The sequence below is a fragment of the Penicillium canescens genome (genome assembly GCF_028828765.1).
Source record: "Penicillium canescens strain IBT 15451 chromosome Unknown utg000010l_segment0_segment0, whole genome shotgun sequence".
Taxonomy (NCBI): Eukaryota; Fungi; Ascomycota; class Eurotiomycetes; order Eurotiales; family Aspergillaceae; genus Penicillium; species Penicillium canescens.
In genome coordinates, this window is record NW_026703972.1 from 933,663 (window position 1) to 956,095 (window position 22,433).

The 22,433-nt window shown below is 51.1% G+C and overlaps 2 protein-coding genes across 2 annotated transcripts; one reads left to right on the top strand and one right to left on the bottom strand.

Annotated features, from left to right (window-relative positions):
- Nucleotides 1-214: 214 nt before the first annotated feature.
- N7446_012240 (Protein arg-6) lies at nucleotides 215-2,013 on the bottom strand (the record flags this gene model as incomplete). Its single annotated transcript, XM_058520982.1, is given in 7 exon segments — nucleotides 215-277; nucleotides 297-539; nucleotides 553-684; nucleotides 710-1,202; nucleotides 1,276-1,409; nucleotides 1,450-1,839; nucleotides 2,002-2,013. The coding sequence occupies 7 exon segments, from the start codon at nucleotides 2,011-2,013 to the stop codon at nucleotides 215-217; spliced, it is 1,467 nt and encodes a 488-aa protein (XP_058366348.1).
- A 17,210-nt stretch (nucleotides 2,014-19,223) lies between these two features.
- N7446_012241 (uncharacterized protein) lies at nucleotides 19,224-21,322 on the top strand (the record flags this gene model as incomplete). Its single annotated transcript, XM_058520983.1, is given in 2 exon segments — nucleotides 19,224-19,829; nucleotides 19,844-21,322. 2 exon segments carry the CDS (start codon nucleotides 19,224-19,226, stop codon nucleotides 21,320-21,322), a joined length of 2,085 nt encoding a protein of 694 aa, XP_058366349.1.
- Nucleotides 21,323-22,433: the final 1,111 nt, after the last annotated feature.

Consider the following 22,433-nt stretch of genomic DNA (forward strand, 5'->3'; position numbering starts at 1 on the left):
GGAACGTAGGGCCAGCTTCGTGTTTTTACTAGTAATATCACGCGTCAACTACGTTGTACTTTACTAAATAAATTCAGTTCAAGCGACAGGCCAAAAAGGGGCCAAGAGTGCAATGGAGCCGCGACAACGACTAAGCGTTTCCATAGTCGCCACCCCGAGCATTGACATCGGCTCCGCCCTTGAGCAGCAGTGCACAATCTGATCGTGTCCGATGTTACACGCGGCCTGTGAGGGTGTTTCCGTAGTCGCCACCCTCGGCGTTGACATTGGCTCCGCGCTCCAGCAGTAGTTCGCACCCAAAGCCATGTGCGGCAATATTTTCGAATGGTCCGATCCCCCACGCTCCTTCTCCCGCGTGGCCCCACAGCTCCCCTCATGGCGGCCTCGTGAGCCCGGTGGAGGCGGTGCTCCAAGTTGGAGTTGCCGAACATCCGGCTGCCGTGCTGGGTGGATTTCTGGACAAGCTGCTTGACCTCATCGCCATTCTCGGCACCATACCAGAATAGAACCTCGCCGTCGCGGCTGAGGCTACCATTGGCCTTGTGGAAGTACCAGGTCAGGTTTTCGCCAGGCCAGCTTGGGGAAGTCCTTCTTGAGGGTAATAAACAAGTTGTCGTCCACGCTGGCCAACCAGCTTGACTTGGTGATGGTGAATGCAGCCAGGTGGGCCATCGAAGAGCGCTCCTGAGGGGGGTTTTTGGGGGGGGACAACAGCGAGAGCGTCCATGGCGTTATCGTAGTAGATCTTGAAGTCACACTCCTCTAAGTCCTCGGCGTAGCTGTCAACAACGGCACGAGCATCGAGACCCTCACGGTCACGGATTATCTCATCCTTCAGCCCCTCGAGGTCGCCGAACACGGACAGAGAAGCCTGGACGTCGGTCTTGTTGCCTCGGCGAATCCGTGTACCGGCACCGGAGTCGGTGAACAGCCCATTCAGAAGATCGGCAGGGTGGATGATGGCCACGCTGGACGAGCGCGGTAGGTCGCTCAGCAACTTCTTGCTCTCCTTGATCTTCAGTCGAGTTCCGTGACGGACCCACCATTGAGTCATCAGGTGGCAATACTCCTCGTCAAGATTGATGGCGGAGATATTCTCGCTGGTATCGCCATTGAACAGATCACCCTTCTCAGTGAGGTAAACGATCTTCAATGGTTGCAGAGCGCGGGCTAGCTCACCAGCAGCCACATCGGTATTGACACTGAGCATCTGGCCATCGGGGGTTCTCGGCCATGGGAGTCAGGATGGGCAGACAGCCAGCCGCAATGGCCGACTCACTAGGGTTTTTCTTCACGCCCTTGATCTTACCCACCAGGTTATACTTGCGCTTGTCCAGATAATCGGCCAAAAACACACCAGCGGCGATAGGCCGAGCACGGACACCCATACGCTCCAGCTCCTCGACCAACTTTATGTTCTCCTCCAGAACGAGCTTGCGCGCCAGCGACAGAGTCTTGCCATCCGTGACCTGGACCTTCAAATTGGGGCTCAACACCGGCGGCTTCCATCATGCGATTGAGCTGCGGACCAGCACCGTGGACGACGATCGGGTAAAGACCGACATGGTTCAGGAAAGCGAGGGCCGAGGACAGGGTCTGGAGGTGCTCGGTGATAATCGCACCGCTGACCTTGACAACGGCGAACTGCTGGGAGAAAACGGAGGTGAAGTGGGACAGGTACTGCTGGGCCTCGCGCTTGGAACCAATGTTGCTCCGCAGATGGACGACGTTGCTCCGGGTCGAGCTCAGGAGAGGGCCGGCGGCGCGCGAGTATGGTGGGCCCTGGCGCAGGGGAGTCGACACGGCGTGCGGAGAGCAATCGGAGGGGCTTGGTGGAAGCTAGCGCGGAGTGAAGGGACAGCATCTTGATCACCGACACGCGGCAGCTTTAATTGATACTTAGCAGGTCGCTAGGGGAAACGTTCCCATTTTGTAGAACTGATTGAGAGGAGCAGGGAGAGGGTGTTAGGGGAAAAGAGGAGGAGAAGGAGCCGCGCTTACGCTACTAACCATGGGGACCCCAATCTTTTTTTCTGCATAGCTCCGCACCTCGTAATCTAGGCATATCAACTTCGGAAAGTCTGGCCGGGATGAATGTGGGAAGCCGCAGGAATGAAGGGTGTATGCATCGCATGAGACATGGGAGGAGGAGACTGTATGAACGAGAAGCTCCGACAAGGGCTCACAGATTAGTGTCGAGTTGAGAGGCTCTTGGACCTGACGGCGACGGGGGCCAATCTGAGCCAGGAGGCTAGCAAATTAACGTGGAGGGGTTAGAGGTCACGACATCTAAGGCACCTCCGCAAGCTGCCGTAATTCGCTTTGGCAGGCAGCTGTTCTCTCACGCAGTGCTACAGGTCAAGCTGAGACGAACCAGCATCGACTATGCTGAGATATTACTCAGTCCCCGGTCTAGGGTTGCCACCAATTCCCCATTGCGAGCAATGATAGGGATGTCCGAACACTAGGAGGCGCTCATCATTCGTGACCGTTCCCGAATTCCCGAATGAAGCCTGAATAGGCTGCAGGGGGCTGGTTAGTGTGCAATGAGGCCAACATTTAGATGGGATACACGAACATAGTGTGGAAATTCTGATGGACTAACCCACTATGAACGGTTGTTACTAATTAGTATTAAAGGAGCCGCAAGACTTTTCAAGAAACGGTCTGCCTAGAGGCCTTGTCCATGTACGTTCTGGAGTACAATGTGTCCCTCCATGATGGCCGCCAAGCACTTTCCCTTGCCCCGTGAAGAACTAGTCAAAAAATCGTCTCTACCTCTTTGTACCGTCTCTGGCTGTATAATGGGAGACCAGTCTGATAACAGGATATATTAGGGGCTTTATTGCCAAAGCTGTCTCTTGTGAAACGTCAGGTATCATCTCCTGCTGTTCTTGAGCCTGTCCATCCTCTCGTATATCTGCTTGAATTTAGCTGGCTATTTACGACGGGGAATTAAGAAGCTCTAGCACCGCTTCTGTCCGTACCAATGATAGTGGTGTCAGGCCGTACTCATCCTTCAAGTCCGCTCTAACATCATTTCGCTCAACCAGTAGCTTCACCACTTCTTCATGTCCACACACAGCTGCCAGTAACAGCGGCATCAGACCGTAACTATCCTTCGAGTCTGCCTCCACATCATCCCGCCACAGTAGCAGCTTCACCACTTCTCTATATCCACCCTCAGCAGCATGCGACAGTGGCGTCCAACCATCTTCATCCTTCAAGTCCGCCTTAACATCATCTCGCTCAACCAGTAGCTTCACCGCTTCTGCATGTCCACCCTCAGCAGCATGCGACAGTGGCGTCCGACCTTCGTTATCCTCCAAGTCCGCCTTAACATCATTTCGCTCAACCAGTAGCTTCACCACTTCTGCATGTCCACCCTCAGCAGCATGCGACAGTGGCGTCCAACCATCTTCATCCTTCAAGTCCGCCTTAACATCATCTCGCTCAACCAGTAGCTTCACCGCTTCTGCATGTCCACCCTCAGCAGCATGCGACAGTGGCGTCCGACCTTCGTTATCCTCCAAGTCCGCCTTAACATCATTTCGCTCAACCAGTAGCTTCACCACTTCTGCATGTCCACCCTCAGCAGCATGCGACAGTGGCGTCCGACCTTCGTTATCCTCCGAGTCCGCCTTAACATCATTTCGCTTAACCAGTAGCTTCACCACTTCTTCATGACCACAGAGGGCTGCCAGAGACAGCGGTGTCAGACCATAGCTATCCCTTGAGTCCGCCTCCACATCACCCCGCCACAGTAGCAGCTTCACCATTTCTCTATATCCACCCTCAGCAGCAAGCGCCAGTGGGGTCCGACCATCGTTATCCTCCGAGTTCGCCTTAACATCACTTCGCTCAACCAGTAGCTTCACCACTTCTTCATGACCACAAAGTGCTGCCAGTGACAGCGGTGTCAGACCATAGCTATTCCTTGAGTCCGCCTCCACATCACCCCGCCACAGTAGCAGCTTCACCACTTCCCTATATCCACCCTCAGCAGCATGCGACAGTGGGGTCCGACCATCGTCATCCTTCAAGTCCACCTTAACCTCATCTCGCTCAACCAGTAGCTTCACCACTTCTTCATATCCGCACCCAGCTGCGTACGATAGTGGTGTTCGACCATTCTTGTTCTTCGGGTCCACCTGAGTACTATTCTTCGCTAGTAGCAGCTCTTTCAGTCTGCCCTCGGCTTCTTTTGCGAGAAGGTGTAAGACTGTGTTCCCTTTTTCATCCTGAATAGAAGTGTGTCGGAATGTCAAGACTCGTACGAGGTCAGGAACGGCGTGTAAGAGTGATAGTTGGTCACGAGGGTTGAGATTCTCCGCCGTGAGGAGAATGATCTCTCTCGGGAGATAAGCACGGTCTCTTGGCGTTCTCATCGTCCAGTGCACGACAGATACGAAAAGATAATAAAAACCCACAGCAGTCCGGTCTTGTGATCTTGCAGAGCCTTCTCCTTGCCGCGCTTGGAGATGTCGTCAGCCTTGAGAGCTGTTTGAGGAACAAAGCGGTTGTCAGCAGAGATTCTGGGCATTCGATTCTTTCATATGGTTGTATTCCTGCTCATCCTAGATACATCCTCCATTCCAGTTGCTCTAGATCACAGATACGGAGAAACTTGGGGTTGGTGATACTGTCAGGATGAGGAATTAATGTACTGGCTAGTACTGCACATGTCCAATAGAATCTGATGATTGATTGAAGGTGTGTAGATCGGTTCAGCGATCTCTGGAGTCTACTGTCCGTGCTCTGGCGTGTTATGACACCGTATCCGAATTTAGCCCGAATACCATACAAATACTAGGGGAAATTGGGTGAACGATGAACAAGCCTATCCCAAAAGGCCATAGCGGTATTTGACCGCTCCTTTAGTTTGTCACACCCCCCAGCGTTCGCACAATTCCAACCTCTTCTTGTTAATCTAGCAGATTTCCAATATCCTCAATGCCCATCATTTGAACGAATTCTGCATGCTTCTGACGTGGCAATAGCTTGGTGAGTCCGTCCGCAGCCATACCCTTCGTCTCAGTCCATTTGATGAGAATCCTGCCTGCCTGGACCTCCTGACGAAGCCAGAGGTGGTGTATATCAACATGACGTAGCTTCGTCCGCAGCTGAGGAGCTTCCTTGGTGAGAAGCCGAATTGTCTGTTGATTATCACATCGGATAGCAAGCTCGTGCTTTGGATCAAAGCGAACAGCCTCAAAGAGGCGTTTCCACATGCTCATAGTCCTCGCAGCCTCAGAGATCGCTAGCAGCTCCGCTTCGGTTGTGCTAGTAGTCACCGTGCGCTGTTTGCCAGCTCTCCAGTCAACAGGTCCTCCAAAGATCTTGCAGATATATCCCTCCGAGCTCTTCCGGTCAGGGTTATCGGCGAACGAGGCATCACTAAAGAGAGTAACGGCTTCATCCTCCTCGGATTGGCGTGGGCGATAAGTGAGGGCGTGGAAGCGTGTGTGATAGAGGTATGATATCACGCGGTTGATGGCTTCTAGATGGTCCGGACCCGGATTCGTGAGGAATTGAGCTAATGTGGAGGTTGCTTTGGCTGCATCTGGCCGTGTGATGGTGGTTGCATATTGAGCGGAGCCGACCTTCTCCTGATACTCCTTAATCCGTTCACTTGTGGCTTGCCCAGTATACGGCTTTAATGTAGCTGGCGCAAGGGGTGTATCAAAGCGACGATGGGTGGTAAGGTGATATCTGCTTGCCATAGAGGAGATGTATGAGTCCTGACAGAGCCAGAGGGCCATCTGCTGTCTATCACGGACTATACGAATCCCAAGGAACCATGAAGCTTCACCCATGTGTCTCAATTCCCATGCGGTGTTAAGCTTTTCTCTGATCTCAGCCGCGCGCTGGCGCTGAGATGGGTGATTGACGACAATTATGTCGTCTACATAGAAGAACACAATGATACCGTCTGCTGCGAAGAGACAGAGGTCTTCTTGAACGACTTTGAGACCTAGTTGGGTCAAGATCCTTGAGGCCTCGCGCTGCCAGAGCCTCGGAGATTTCCGTAGGCCATAGAGAGCTCTCAGTAGCTTCCAGCAATAGCCAGACTGCCTAAAACCCTCGGGCATCTCTGTTATCACCGTTTCGTCTAGCAAGCTATTTAGGAAGGCGTTGACAGCATCAAATTGATGTGTATCAAGGTCAAACGCAGGGACCAAGGCGAGGACGGCGCGGGCCGTCCGTGCGGCGAGTGTAGCTGAATACTTCTCTTCTGTAGAGAGTTTCTGGAGGTCTCCTCGCACACAGATTCTCGCCTTTAATTTCACGAGATATCCGTCACTATCGAATTTATAGTTGAAGACCCACTTCAATGGGAGGACCTGCACGCCACGGTCGTTCGGACGCCGTATAACCTCAAAAGTGCCCTTCCGTTCGATGGTTTTGACCTCAAGTCCAGCAGCTGCTAGGAAGCCTTCGTTAAACGGGTGATTCAACATCTCTCTCCAAGATTGAGGCTCTGGGGGTAGATCATCGCGGTGTGTTCTCGTGTGTGAGTAGGATCCGTTGAGGCCAGTTGCGAAGGCAGCGAGTACACCCTCTTCGTCGTCGTCCACTGAGAAGGCTAGATTACTAGTGTCTCTGGAACTTCGCCTGCGTGAGCCAGACACAATGTTGCGAGATGAGATATCTCCCACGATGTCTCTAGGTGCCGTACGAGGCTCTGAGGCTTGCGCTGGCTGAACGGGAGGCGTGGGTGACGGTGACATCATTTGTTGAGTCTCCACTAGTTGCGAAGTAGCTTCTTTCTCCTGGGAAGGCGTATCCAAGCTCTGTGGCTCCGTCACCTGCGAGCCCGCGTTGACTGGTTGAGGAATATCCAGGTTTATTCCGGAGGCAAAGGTGCCGTGGTCGATATCCTCATTTTCTTCAACAACCCATGGCATAGACTCTAGGATGTCACTGATAGACTCCTTCTCTAGCTCTCGAGCGTTGAAGAACACATTTTCATCAAAGACAACATCTCGTACTGATCGTACGGATCCTCTACGTGGAAACCATACCCTCCAGATATTCGATGCTTCATAGCCGACGAGGTAGCCTATCTCGGCACGTGGCTCCATCTTCGCGGCGTTCGGAATACCTTGCTTCCGCACATACGCTCGGCAACCGAAGATCCTTAGATTCGCGAGATTCACACGCTGTTGTGGTTGATTAAGGAAAGCCTCTTGATAAGGGACTATCCACTGGCCGTTTGGTAGCTTTGTGGGCGATCTGTTGATGATCCATACAGCGGCTTTGACAGCTTCAGGCCAAAGACTCTTCGGGAGGCCTGCATCGGCTATAAGAGCGCGAGCCATGGTGATTATCACCCCCCAGATCGCTCTGCGAAGCCGTTCTGCTCTGGAGTGCCCACAACACTATGTTCAATGATGAATCCTTCATTCAACAGAAAGTCCTCTACTGTGCGACCAGCAGATCGTTCGTTATCATATCGGAATGCACGTATGGGAAGATTCCACTGCTTCTTAGCTAGTGCAACAAACTGACTAACCGCGTCTTGGCAGCCATTCTTCTTCTCATGTGTATAGGCCGCGTGGAGACGAACACCTTCAAGGTAAAAGTGCGTCAACCAGCGGTCTCCGTTGTAGCCTGGGTCGATTTGAACAAGGTCGAAGTGGATACGTCCGTATTTTCCATACGGCGTGCCTGTTGCCCGCCGAGAGATCTGACGCTTAGCCTTGGTCAATTGACAGACCTCGCATCTCTCAGGGTTATCGTGTTGATTATCCTCGCATATTCCGTCGATTTTGACCCCATCAACCATCTCCGGTAGCTTCTCTAACTTTTGATCAAAGGCGTGGCCCAACCGACGATGCCAGCGCCTCGCTGAAGCCACTGAGAGGTGAGGCTTCTCCGAATGCCGTCCGGCAAAAGCTGATTGGCGGTTCGGGCTGTAGATGACTGTGTAGAGGCCGTGATATCTCTCGACCTCAAGAACAGCTTCATTGCCTTTGAAGACTGCTTTTTCATCAGATTTGAAGCAGAAGCCCTTGTCCTCGATTACAGAGAGTGAGATCAAGTTTGTATGGAAGCCGGGTGAGTACCACACGTCATCTAGGATGACAGGCACCGCAGCACCTGTATGAGGGTGTCTTCCGGTGATTCTGACTTGCCCATAGCCTATCATCGGTGTCTCGGTTTTACCCGTCTTAACAGTGCTTTTTCGCGGCGCATATGTCAAGAATTGCTCGCGATCGTTGCAGATGTGAACAGTGGATCCAGAATCCAGAATCCAGCTATCTTTGAGAAGGTCTTCGTCCATCGCTGATGATGCGATAGCTTGAGTATCATTGGCGAAGAACACTAGGGGCTGACCCTCTTGTGGAGCCGTACCGGCTAGGTGAGCTGATTCGGCCTTCTTCTGCTGTATTTTCACGATTTTCTCTTGATCTTGAGGACTCATCTGCTTGATGTTTTCAGATATCCGTTCAATAGTGCCCTCTTTCGGTTTCCATCCTTCTGGTCGAATAGATTCATTAAGATAGAAGCACTTAGAGAAGTGATGTTGGGGATGAGTGTTACCACACGGACATTTCTTCCGGTAGGTCTTCTCCACAGGCTTAGCCTCAGGTTCACCGTTCAAAGAAGCAAGAGCTATCTTTGGCTGCTTCCGTCCGCTAGAGATCGCTAGATCCCCCCGGCGGCTACGGTAGCTAGCAATAACCTCATGAAACGTGACAGATTTCTCTTGATCTGCGAGCCTTTCGCGCCAGGCTGTGCACCAAGTGTCATCAACTGATTGAATGGCGTCCAAGAAATCTCGAATCGCGAAGTGATCTCCGTTGGAGCAGTCGGGTATGCCTGCGATCTTGCCCTCTTCAAATAGGCTAACCCACTGAGTTAACCAGTGGTTAGTGTCGCCTTGAGGCTTCTGTCTAATCATTTCTCTCCAAGCTCGGCGAAGTTGTTGCTGGCGGCTTTGAGGCTTTGGTTTAAACGTTTCAGATAACTTTATTAGCTTCTTCCGCGGTGAGTCCTCTCCCACAACAAGATAGTGGTGTTCCGTAGCTAACGAGCGGGTGATGAGGTTATTCAACCGTGACATAGTCTTCAATAGCCTCTGCCGGCGCTGGTCGCGGCGATCATACGCTTGAACGGCGAACGTATATCTCTTGAGTTCGGCATCATCTAGCTCCATGATATCTCTCTCCCGTTGGCGGTTATCCCGTGGTATCGAGGGCTCTTCCTGAGCCTTAGGCACCTGCAGGACCTCGTCATCCGCCTTCTCCGGATCAAGGTAGTCCCATACATCTTCTGCAACAGCCGCTGACTTGATATGGCCTATCCAGACCCTCCACTGCGCTTCTGATTGAAGCTTTTGGTCAAGCGGGACCTGCATCAGATCTTCCCTCGTGATATCGGACATCTTCGCACAAGATGTAGCTCAGATACTCAGATTCTCCTCTTATGTCGATTCCAAAGGCGGCTTTTCTTTGGTGCGGATCTTCGTGCGCTGAACGTAAGAGCTCACAAGAGGTGACTGTCGTTCAGGGGTATCCGACCGAGCGCTTCAGGGGGTTCGTAGACTGCAAGATACAGTGCAAGGTCGTCTAATATCTCTCAGACAGTCTGGCAACCGGGCTCATAACTGTCAGGATGAGGAATTAATGTACTGGCTAGTACTGCACATGTCCAATAGAATCTGATGATTGATTGAAGGTGTGTAGATCGGTTCAGCGATCTCTGGAGTCTACTGTCCGTGCTCTGGCGTGTTATGACACCGTATCCGAATTTAGCCCGAATACCATACAAATACTAGGGGAAATTGGGTGAACGATGAACAAGCCTATCCCAAAAGGCCATAGCGGTATTTGACCGCTCCTTTAGTTTGTCAGATACGTACTTAGGGGCGGGCTCTGCTTGAGCTTGTCGGCCTTGTCAGAGTCGTCTAGGGTGAGGGTTGAAGTGAAGCTCTAGCAGCGGACCTTTCCCTTTCCCAGTGCAAGTTAACAAGCTTTCTCGAAGCTTTTGTAGGGCTGGAACCTTGTGGAAAGATTAGCCATACCTTAACGAATCGAACAATCTCGCTCCCCGGCTTACGCCGCGAGCCTGGTGGTGGGCCAGCAGATGTTGGACGAAACGGCCAAGGACAAAAGTCAGTTTGCATCTCTCCCAGAGCCGCGAACATCCATGTACTTTGTGAAACTGACCCAGTTGCTTCGGGGCCCCACCGCAATGTAGCTACTAAAAGGTGCTAAACCAAATATGGACTAACGTGTGTCAAATTAGAGTTCGGGGAAGAGACTTTGTGATAACAGCGGTGAAATAGACCCTTGTCTGGACTGGTACTATATTTTGGAGGGCAAATGCGCCTCCAATCCACTACATTAACCGAAGAATAACGCCCGCTAGATAGAACCAAAGCCCAAGAAAGCAACGTGGTTCTGTGTAGGTTCTGTCGGAAATTGCAGAATAGTTATAAATTCAACGGCCCCACCTAGCGAGGAGTCCCATTTCTGCCATCATCCTTACCCAGATTTTTTGACGGAGTTTTGAGCCTGTTTCAAAACGAGGTTTCTATATTATATTCAAACACTTGTTCTCCCTCGGACCTTAGCTGACTATTGCAACTATGAAACTCCGTTCGCTTCTTATGTTTCCAATCCTGAATGGGCACATGATAATCTGATAATACTATACTATATGATCTGCGCGGGACCCACATGGTGTATATGAGTTCCCCTGGACGCGAGGAAGCTACCTTTCTTTTGCTTCCTCCCGCTACATCTTGTATCTAGAGTCGACTATAGCTTTATTTAATATTGATTACTGATCTGAATACGCTGTCCTCATCTACGGGTACGTGAGACCCTCACAGAATACGAAACTGACTCTGGGAATAAATTGACCAGATCTGGGAGCTGTGGAGCCCCTGGGAGCCTCTGGGAGCTTACTTTAGGGTCCTCTAGACACTGACTTGCCTTCCGAGAGATCGCCGAAAGCCCTCACAAAACACTTTCACCGGCCCTGCGCACAATTCTGCGTCGTTGGATCCCCCAGGAGGCCAAATCATCGCCCCAGGAATCAAACAAATCGTCAACGGGAACGGGGTTTTGATTCCCCGGGGTGGGATACCAGACCCCAGAAGCTACAGTGACGCAGCAAATGTTTTAACACCCCTCTGGATTTTTTTCAACACCCTTTAACTTGTTTCTTAACAAAACGCTTGGCCTTTGTGTATTGAATAGGATCATACCGTCTATAAAAAACACCTACTGAGACAAGAATGTTTAAAAAGTAAGTTAACATTAACTTGCTCTTTGTTTTACAATAGGCGGTCTCAAAAGCGGTCTATCCAAGGGTGTTAAAACATTTGCTGCGTCACTATACATCGGGTTTCCTGGGGGCGTCAGAGATTGAGCATAACTATATAGTAGCTTGGGTGTTTGGTCGCTGACCAAACATTGTGCCTTTTGGCCAGATGGCGTAGTGGTAAAACCCAAGCATCCATGAACCGTCACAGGGGGCTACGTGGCTCCTAGAAGCTGCTTCTTTACTCCCAGAAACGGTTCAGAGGCTTCTGGGAGCAAGGGAACTTCCAAGGTCAAGAGATAAGTTCCTAGCACTAATGAAACCATCTACAAGAGCGTGACCGGTTCTTGATAGTGACGATGAAGACATGCATGTATCTGAATACCGCTATAAATATCTAGTTGCTGGTTATACGGACAGAGACAGAAAGTGTGCATAAAACAAGGAATGGTTTATCTTCTAATTCCGGCGTTGAAGGCCATATAGAAATGATTTCAGACCAAATTACCCCTAGAGAACTAATTTTTTACTTGACTCTGGAGGCAGCACTCCAATGGGACGACGCCCGTCTGAGCACCACTTTACGTTCGCGTGCTAGAGGTTGAATACCTCTGCAGGGATTTGCATACAGACCAACCTCAACTTGCAAATCTGAAGCGCGGTTTCTCCGTCGACGTAGCTTCTTACTCTCAACAGGGCAATCTGTTGTATGTGTTTCCTCGGTGCAAGCGATAATGAAGAAAATTGTCACTGAAAAAGAGCTAGGACAAACAGGCAGTCACTTGAAGCAAAGTTTACGAAATCGGAACTGATTTTGGCGGATTCTCAAGGTAATAAGATATCTCTTGAGCCTGCCATTGGTATTTGCATTACCCGGGCTCCCGTGATCGGTGAGCTATTTGTAGTCGAGCTCGCAGACCGTCGAGAAACCCAAGAGGTGTCATATTATAAGTAAGGTCAATCCCTGGGATGAAGATAAAATGCACAAACTAACCAACAACTCTAAAGGGGGTTAATCACCATGGCCCAAACCTCCGAAAATGACAGTTCCCTTATTTTTGTTTCGTCGGATTAGGACAAGTTCTCCAATATTATCATGTCGATGGAAGTCTTCAAGGGAAGCGCTCAAATTGGAAAATAAAGCATAGCTACAATACAGGCTACTACTACTCCCCGACTGGAACGATAGATGCAGAACCGAATCACAACCTATAAAGCAGCATAAATCTCTCAGAACACCCCATATAACTTGACTCAATTGCATTGCTGCCCTTCTTTCTGTCGTCCAAATTTTCAGTTCACTGGGAAAGATAAAATCATGAGCCAGGTACTGTAAATAAATGTAGGTTTTGTGGTTATCATACGGGGAATGTAACCTGAGGCATTCTCAACGGACACGCGCCGGGCAATTGGATGATAAACCACGGTCTGAGTCACTGGCGATAATAAGTTCACCAAAAGACGCGTAGTTTAGGAATTGAAATGAAGAGATGCTCTACGGACTATGCAAAGGACACGGCGAAAGAACATTTATTTTGGTCTACTTGCTTTTTGAGGGCAGAATGACAGCGAGGCTTCAAAGGGCTGATAAGCGGGCGGGCCTACCAACCTGTAGAAATACATCTACGCGAAGGATTACATGTCTGCTTGAATTCCTTCGTCGCGTACCATTTCTCAGCTCTTATGTTGCCTGTGTATAGGAACTAGGTTTTCTCTACCACTATACTGTAGTTTTCTAGTTCTAGGTCCCTCCGCTAGGACAGTCGTTTAAAGGAGTGTAAAATGATGAAGCTGGTTCTCGCTCTATGTAAAGCTTCCTTGGTTAATATCTAAACAGTGAAAGCTCACGAGCTATAGCCATGGTAAAAGTACAGGATGGATCGAAATCAGCTTCACCATCTGCTCACAGAAACTTGGTTTATGTCATTGAAATATTTAGATACACGGCCGAATATATGAGTGTAAGCGAGAATAAGTCAAGTCCCAACCCTAGACCGGCCTGATGCCCCTCAATCAATCTTCCTTCGCGCCCCGCTCTCTGAGGTAAGCTTTAGTGGCCGCAAGCCTTTGCTTCTAGAGTCACCCGCGTGTATCAGCCATTTCGAAAGTTATCCCATTCACTGTTCAACAGATGTAGCACCTCACGCAGATACCCAGGTTGAAACATGTGCACGGATTTAGTTGGTGCACTCTTTCTGCTCAAGCACGATGGTGTTGCCAAGGTTACCAGTAAGACTAGATACCTTAATGTAGCCTTCGGCGTCTTTTGTTGCATTGCCACGCCTCAGAATAAGCTCATTGTCGATTTGAAGGGTGAAGTCGCCGCCACATTGGGACACAAGTGTTGTATTCATGGTATTCGTAAAGACAGTGTCCAGATTCACAGGGCCAGTGAATGGCCACTTCATTTCAGTTGTACCCGGGCTGCCGGCAAAACTATACGTGTTCTTCTCGTACGCTGTCATGCCCTCCTGAAGATAGACATGTCCATGGAAGTCGCCGCTGAAGATATCATTGTCAATTAATTACTCCATACCACGTGGGAATCTTGTGCTTGCCAAGTGAGTGAGCATACCGAAGGACGTTGATTTGTCTTGAGGCACTTGTGCGGAGACCAACTACAATGTGGCAACGCGCATGATCACCGCCCTTGTCCTTTTCTATGGCAGCCAACATGTATCAGCAATGCGGAAAAATGAATACTGCCAGTCAATTTACCAAGCTCAGCCCTTAGCCCTTGGACCGTAACATTGAAGGAATTAGTGGCCGGCTCAAACACTCCAGTCAAACTACCTTGAGGACAGCCTGAACCTTTGTACGCGACACTGGTGACCTCAAGCCCGGCCACCCGAGGCTGCATCAGGCTAGCAGCAACGAAGACGCTAGGGCCAAGCCCTGTACAAAGAAGGGAAAATTTAGAAAACAGCATCTTTGCCAGCGAAAGAGTCGAAAGGGCTTGGAATGTTTCGCATACAGTATGAGAATGTTGGTAGTTTGACCACCAATGGCCGATGGGCGGCCTCGGAGTATTTATGGCAGAGACATGCTCGCCGAGATGTCTGAGTTGAAATTAAATAAAATGAAAGGCGGAACTACTCGGACACACCGAGACCGTTAACCAAGCTTACTGTTTCAAAGCGCATTTGACCTTCCAAATATTCACTTTAGGACCTAGTACCGAGAGTTTCTTTTGATACCTGGCGCGATGGCGAATAATTGGGACCCGGGGGCTTTTTGGCCGTTCCGACCCGCTTCTCCGTGGGGCCGGTATATCGGGTTCTCCGCTAGCAGGTTAATTCCGGCAAAAGCTTACCTCCTTGCTTGCTACTATAACCTTGCCAGGCACTTCAGAGTTTATTTTGTTGAGGTACTCTCACGGTAGGCTGCCCACCTGCGCTTATACAGTCATTCACCAAATCGCCTTGACCAGTACACTCTTTGACTATCTTTCTTGGCCCCACTGCCAACCCTTAGCGTGGATCATCTATTGGGCCCACCCCATTAAGTTGCGGTCCGGTGTGACCTACCCGAGCTTGTACACCGACGTTCAAAACGTGGGGCCCTCAATTTGATGCGTCCAGCATAATAGATGATCCACGCTAAGGGTTGGCAGTGGGGCCAAGAAAGATAGTCAAAGAGTGTACTGGTCAAGGCGATTTCGTGAATGACTGTAAATACCTGTGCCCCCAGTGAGCTCGCACTGGGCAGCAGTCCTAGCCAGGCTGCTGGGACAATGGATTCATACCTTCTCGTGGTGTCCGGTGTTAATCCTCGTGGAGGAGACCAAATTGAATCCGCCGTGGTTGTGCGGTTCGGCCCGGTGCGGGAAGCGACCGCACAACCACACCAAAATCAGGGGACAACGGGATACGAAAACCATCCGACTTCTTTTTACCCGACTCGCACTCGGGCCCTGAAGCTGGTCTTGCATTACCAGTGGAAGTGGTGTCGCCCTAGAAAGAAGACAGGACACCCCTGAGCTTGCATACGGTCTGGGATCGCATCGTGCGAGATGCGGCGAGGCGGTAGTGAACCGGTGACACAGGCAGTCAAGCTAATCTCGAACAGGCCTCGTTCAAGGCCCAGGAGACCTCGTTAAGACTCGAATTCGTTAAGGCTCGGAGAGACCGCCTCAAAAGACCTCGTTAAGGCCTGGCCACGGGCAACCTTTGGTGCGGCTCCTCTTCTTGACACGGACAACACTGAGACACGGGCATCCTCCTGGGAGATACACGGGCGTTCTGGAAGGGACTGGTAGTTGGCTGGTGGCAAACGATGGACCTCGTTAAGGCGTTGCCACGGGCAAACCATCGATCCTGCTCAGGCATCGGGGGACAAGCTTGGTTAGTGGAAAGTGGCCGACGTACACTGCCGGACGGAGCGTACACAAGGGCTTTCTGCAAGACACGGTCGGCCTGGCGGGGGAGACCTCCCCAGGTAACGCGAAACGAGAGTGAAAGCTCTCGCGGGGCGTGGTGTACAATGGCAGCCACTGCGACAGGGTCGGGGCCTGTCAAGAGACTGTCTGTATGGCCCGAGAGGACGGATGCGCGTGTCGGTGTACAAAGAGCCGGGAATCAACTACCTCACTCGCACTGAGGGCCTGAGATCAGCTAAGCCTGGTTGAAGCGGTGTCGTCCTAGTTGAATGGCCCGTGATGTATGCTTAAGGAGCAAACTGAGAGACACCCAGGGTGAGAGGCTTTGTCCACCTCAAAAGTCCAGAAGCCTCGTTTATTGGGTGAAAAACTGGGGTAGTGGTCTATGCAAGTAGGCCTGCCGAAGCTACTTTATGTCTCTTGGCCCACAGGCTGGACTGCCTCAGGGTTCTCCCCTGTCCCCGATCCTGTTCCTCTTCTTCAACGCAGATCTCGTACAGCGACAGCTCGACGGCCAGGGAGGCGCGATTGCCTTCGTGGATGACTTTACCGCGTGGGTGACCGGACCGACTGCGCAGAGTAACCGGCACGGTATTGAAACAATCGTCAATGAAGCACTCGACTGGGAAAGAAGAAGTGGAGCGACTTTTGAAGCAGAGAAAACTGCCATCATACACTTCGCCCCTAAGGCGCACAAGTTGGACTCGGAGCCATTCACTATCAAGGGAGAGACCGTTGAACCAAGAGACCATGTCAAGGTTCTTGGCGTCATAATGGACACGAGACTCAAATACAGGGAACATATCGCGAGGGCAGCGTCCAAGGGACTCGAGGCGGCGATAGAGCTTCGGCGGCTTCGGGGTCTATCCCCCGCAACAGCGCGGCAGCTATTCACATCGACCGTGGCCCCGGTGGTGGACTATGCCTCCAATGTCTGGATGCACGCATGCAAGAATAAGAACATCGGGCCGATCAACAGAGTGCAAAGGGTAGGAGCGCAAGCGATTGTCGGGACATTCCTCACAGTTGCCACCAGCGTAGCGGAAGCCGAGGCTCACATCGCCACGGTGCAACACCGGCTCTGGAGACGAGCTGCGAAGATGTGGACCGATATGCACACCCTACCGGTAACTAATCCCCTCCGCAGGAGTACTGCTCAGATCAAGAAATTCAGAAGATACCACCGTTCGCCTTTGTATCAGGTCGCCGACGCGCTGAAGACCATTGAGATGGAAACCCTGGAAACCATCAATCCATTCACACTGGCACCGTGGGAAGAACGGGTGCAGAGCGATAGTTATGATGTACCGGAGACACAGACCGAAGCGGGCGGAGCCATGCGAATCGCGGTCAGCAGTTCGGCGCGGAATGAAATGGTAGGATTTGGCGTGGCGATTGAGAAGCAGCCACCTCGGTATCGAAAACCGAGGCTGAAAACTTTATCCGTCACGCTGGGCGCAAGGACCGAGCAGAACCCATACTCCGGCGAATTGGCAGCAATGGCATACGCACTGGGCACGCTACGGGGACTGAAACGGTGCAGGGTCACGCTGCTCACGAGCAACAAAGCCGCGGCTCTCACGCTGAAGAATCCTCGACAACAATCGGGCCAGGAACACATCTGCCAAACATACAAGCTGATCAAGAGACTACGGAAGCACGAGAACCGCATCAGCATCTGTTGGGTCCCGACCAGCGAAGGTAATCAACTGCTAGGCCTAGCGAAAGAGCAGGCTCGGGCCGCGACGCAAGAGGATGCTACCCCGCAAGCGCAGGTCCCACGGATGAAGTCGACAACACTGAACATCTCACGACCCCAAGCAGTCCCCAAAAAGTGCCTGCCAGAGAATGTAGGGAAACACTCCAAACGAGTGGATGCAGCACTCCCAGGAAAACATACCCGGCAGTTGTATGATCGATTATCGTGGAAAGAAGCGAGCGCGCTGGCCCAACTCCGGACTGGCATGGCTAGACTCAACGGATATCTCCATCGAATCAATGTCGCAGAGTCAGATCAATGCGCATGTGGACAAGCCAGAGAGACCGTGTGGAGCACTTCCTCTTTCGATGTCAGAGGTGGACCACACACCGGACGGAAATGCTGCAATGTACCCATACTCACCGAGGCAACATATCTTTTTTCCTAGGCGGAAAATCGCCTTTGGATGACCAGAACTGGAAGCCGAATTTGGAAGCAGTGCGAGCCACAATACGGTTTGCAATCGCCACGGGCCGACTCGACACCGCTTGACCGCGTCGACCAACACAGATTAACCCTACCCCGCCTCAACCCTAATCGAACCCCTACCAACTACCTTGTGCCAGAGACGGTAGACGCGCTTCAACTGCCGAGGATAGGATGTTGAACACTTGGAGAAGCGCCTTCAAGCAAGTCTACTAACAACACTAACCCACAAGGACCCGCTAAGATATTGACATCTGAGATGACATACACTGAAAGGAATTTTGTATGGGCTCCAAGGAGGCACAGCATTGGCTAAGGCATGTACATTTAGATCAGTGATAGTTGCCCTTTCGGCTCAGCCGCCGGGCGTTAATGAATTGTGTGTGTGTGTGTGTAAATACCTGTACTGAGAACCTTCTGTTTATGCTCACCACAGTCTCAGCAGCCCCCGACCGAATTTAGTCTAGCGCGATCGAAGCGGGGCACTGGGAAGAAAGCGTGAGTGTCTAAGGGTTAATCTGTTTTGTAGTAGTCGCTTTCAGTGTTGAAGATTGTGGCGTTCATCCTGGGGCTGGGCAGGAAGAAGATTGGTTCAGATATTTAGTCTACGCTGTTTGCCCGAATGTTAATAGGAGTGTGCAAGTTAGCGAAATGTACTCTATGCAAATTGGAACACATATATCAAACTGCGGAAACGAGGCACGAGACCGTAAAACACCCCCAGTCTCAATTTTGCGCTCCCCAGAGCCGAGGTTGGCGCAATATGCAGGGGCCATTATTTAGGTGAGATGCGCGATTATTTCATGATCACCGAGTGGAACCAGATAGGAGAGAAATCAGTTGCGGACGACCCCGTCTTCAGTTCTTGTTAGAGCGCGGATCATCCTCCACCAAGCAGATTCCATGTCCACCCCCCAACACGCCTCTTCCTTTCTTTTTCAGTTCTTTCTTCTTCCCTTACTCTCCTACGCTATTCCCCAGATTTTACTCTGACAGTTTGCTCCGATCTTTTGAAACTGCCCTCACATTTTCACTAGGCCTTCGCGGTCTCAACATGTGGACTTCGTGCCGGCAACCAGATCATCCGTCCATGACGACCTCGAATAATCCAGACACTCACTCTCGAGACCCGGCGCCCAAGGGGAAATCCCGCAAAACCGATCCGAATGCTCCCGTCCGAAAACGCCGCAAGAGAACCGTCGTCAGCGGGGCTTCCGATGACTGCTTTGCCTGTTCCAAGCGAGGGGCACGGTGTGATCGGCGCAGACCTTATTGCTGTCAGTGCCTCGAACTTGGCCCCAAATGTTCCGGATACAAGACGACGTTGACATGGGGGTTGGAGTCGCAAGCCGAGGCAAGCTCCGCGGACAGAAGCTGCCGGTGATGGACTCGGAAGAGCAAGCGACACCTGCGAGACCACAACCAAAGGCTTCGAACAGCAGTGGACCGTCTTCATCGCGGGCTCCTTATAATGCTTCGGTTCCGGTGCCCCCAGTTACTGGCCCGGAAGTCTCATCGTTCGACGCTGGGACCGCCAATGTGAAAATGGAAAGTTCACCACCCATGATGCCAGGGTTCGATATGCCATGGACAATGGATATGCCAGATCCCCAGTCGTGGTCTAACACGGCTACTTCGGCACCCAAGATTTCAGGGCTTCCATTACCATGCCGACCTCTGGTTCCAAATACTACTCAATACATGACTCCGGATACGGCATTGCAGTATGCTCCTATATTGAGCCCAACTGCCAGCTTTAATTCTCCAGTCTGGCCTACTGCAATGCCCTTTCCATATAAGCCTGTCACCCCACCATCGTCACAAGATGTTGATGAAGAGGATGTCAAGAGATATTCTAATTACCATATGCTTTGGAACGCTGCACATTCTCCATCACTATCTCAACTTCTTCTGGCGCGATCCGTGGGGAAGACACCCCGTCTTCGATATCTCATCAGCTACTATGCTGAAGTCATTGCTCCCATGATTGTTGCCTTTGACAGCCCAACAAATCCATTCCGTACGCATGTCATCCGTTGGCGGTGGAGAGCGAGGCTCTACAAGAAGCAATTGCAACGCTGGCTACAAGTAATTTGCGACAAAGGCGAGAACATAACCATCGTTCTACTGAAAGAACACTACCAGCACGCATGGCATCGATAGCTCACCGTGCCCTTACTGATGAAGACTTCCAAGATCTCTATGGCATCTCGGTTCCGGAAGGGTACGTGAGAGAAGAAAATCACCACCGCGGGATGGCCGTCAAGGCATTGAACGCCGATTTGGCTGACCCCCGTCGAAGACTGTCAGACTCGGTTCTGGCAACACTTCTAATGCTCTGCCTGTTTCATGGCTGTGACACTGGCATTGCCGGTTTCCGGGCACAATTTGCAGGAGTAAAAAGGCTCCTAGCGATCCGAATGCGCCATTCTCGTGTGATGACAGAAGATCTCAAATGGTTCATTCGCATGTTCTCATGGTTCGATACGCTTACAGCTACTACAAATGATCGTGATGTACAGCTTTCTGGGACATGCTTAGAGATAAGTTCAGAAACTGATGGAGAATGGCGTCTGGAGAACCTAGCTGGTTGTGATGGTCGTCTGTTCAAATTGGTCTCCCAGCTGGGTCGCTTGAACCTTCTCAGTCAGGATCAAACCCCCAATCTCTCGCGCCCAACTGATGCTGCTGTCTCCACCGTCTCCCTTCCCCCTTCTATGCTATTCCCCGGGTGGGAGACGGTCACTCTAGACCCTATGGCTGGCTCCATGCCGCTTCTTGGATACGGGTTCTCCCTCCCTACACCGCCGCAGAGCAGCGAACAGTCCCGTCATCCATCCTCTCCAGAATTCTGGACTGAATGGTATTCACTTAGGCAGCGACTTGAATCCTGGCGATTCGACCCACCTGCTGAAGCCTCTTTCCCTTCTCCACCTTTGTCTGCATCTACTATGTCATGGAACTCCACCAACTACACTATGCCACAGACCTCCACATCTGCATACCAAGTTTTCCCCGAGAATCTCCAGGATGTCTTCCAGATCTCGGAGTGTTTCCGCCATGCCGCGCTTCTATACTGTGAACGTCTAGCTGAGCCAACTCTCCCGTCACGGCATGGACGTATCCAGCACCTCGTTCAACTGGCCATGCACTGTCTTTATGCCGTGCAGTCAGATGTATACCTTCTCTGGCCATTATTCATCGTCGGCTCGGAGTGTGTCGAGGAGAATCACCGATCGATCATCCGAAATCGTTGCAAGAATATCTCCAAGGACTCCGGCTTTGTCAACAACCTATCATGTTTAGAGCTCCTAGAACGAATCTGGGCTGAGTATTCTGATCAATCATCGTATCCCGTTTCTCCAAGCGACTTCGGAGCCCTACCTCCGCTGGCTGGCGGTCGGGCACCTACGTCGCAGGCCTTGCGGTGGTCCCAAGTCATGCAGGCCAAGCGGGGCGAAGGAGAATACATGGTGGCATAGATTGTCTTGTTTTTGTCTTTATTAATCCATACCCGGGCTATGTGCTCGCGGTCACCAGTTTTTCAGCATCCGGGATTGGCTTTTTTTTTTTTTTTTTTTTTCCCAAGGATCAGCGATTTGGGTTTCAACTTATGATACCATTCTTTGTGCAGCAGTCTGCTATTGGTCGATACCATTCACATACTGGCTCTCTTTTGTCTATACATTTTCAAATAGAACGCGTACATGTATATATTTTAGGCCAGCAGCCAATAGAGAAGCCCTAGTAATGTCTTCAGTCCTGCCAGAGTCCTTGGTCCCGCTGGAGTACTGTGAGGGTCTCACGTATCCGTAGATGAGGACAGCGTATTCAGATCAGTAATCAATATTAAATAAAGCTATAGTCAACTCTAGATAAAAGACGTAGCGCGAGAAAGCAAAAGAAAGGTAGCTTCCTCGCGTTCAGGGGAACCCATATACACTAAGTGGGTCCCGCGCAGATCATATCTCCATCCGTTCCGTATGCTTCATGTATATCCGTGACATGCACTCCCGTTAGTCCCGTGGGACCAGTCCCACCATGGGACTCCCATGGGACTTGAATGTCAGAGATCGAGCATATATAGTATTGGGTGTTTGGTCGCTGACCAAACATTGTGCCTTTTGGCCAGATGGCGTAGTGGTAAAACCCAAGCATCCATGAACCGTCACATTGAATGTGAGGGTCTCACGTATACATAGAGGTGGATAGTGTTTCAAGATGAACAATCAATATTAAGAACAACTATAGTTGACTCTAGATACAAGACGTAGCGCGAGGAAGCAAAAGAAAGGTAGCTTCTTCGCGTTCAGGGGAACCCATGTACACCATGTGGGTCCCGTGCGGATCATACCTCCATCCGTTCCGCATGCTTCATCTATATTATTTCCTCTTTTGGTGCTTCTGCCTTGCTCCGGATATAGGATTGGTACCATTTTGTCCGGACAAAATATGCTCGGTGTTGTGCTTTCACTGATCACGGTTTGGTCATGACAGCCTTCAAGTTTGGGGCTTGCAGAGGTACGATTGAGGCCTCACGTACACTCTACATCCCCAAGAATCTATTACCATATGACGATAAGGGTATGTTTG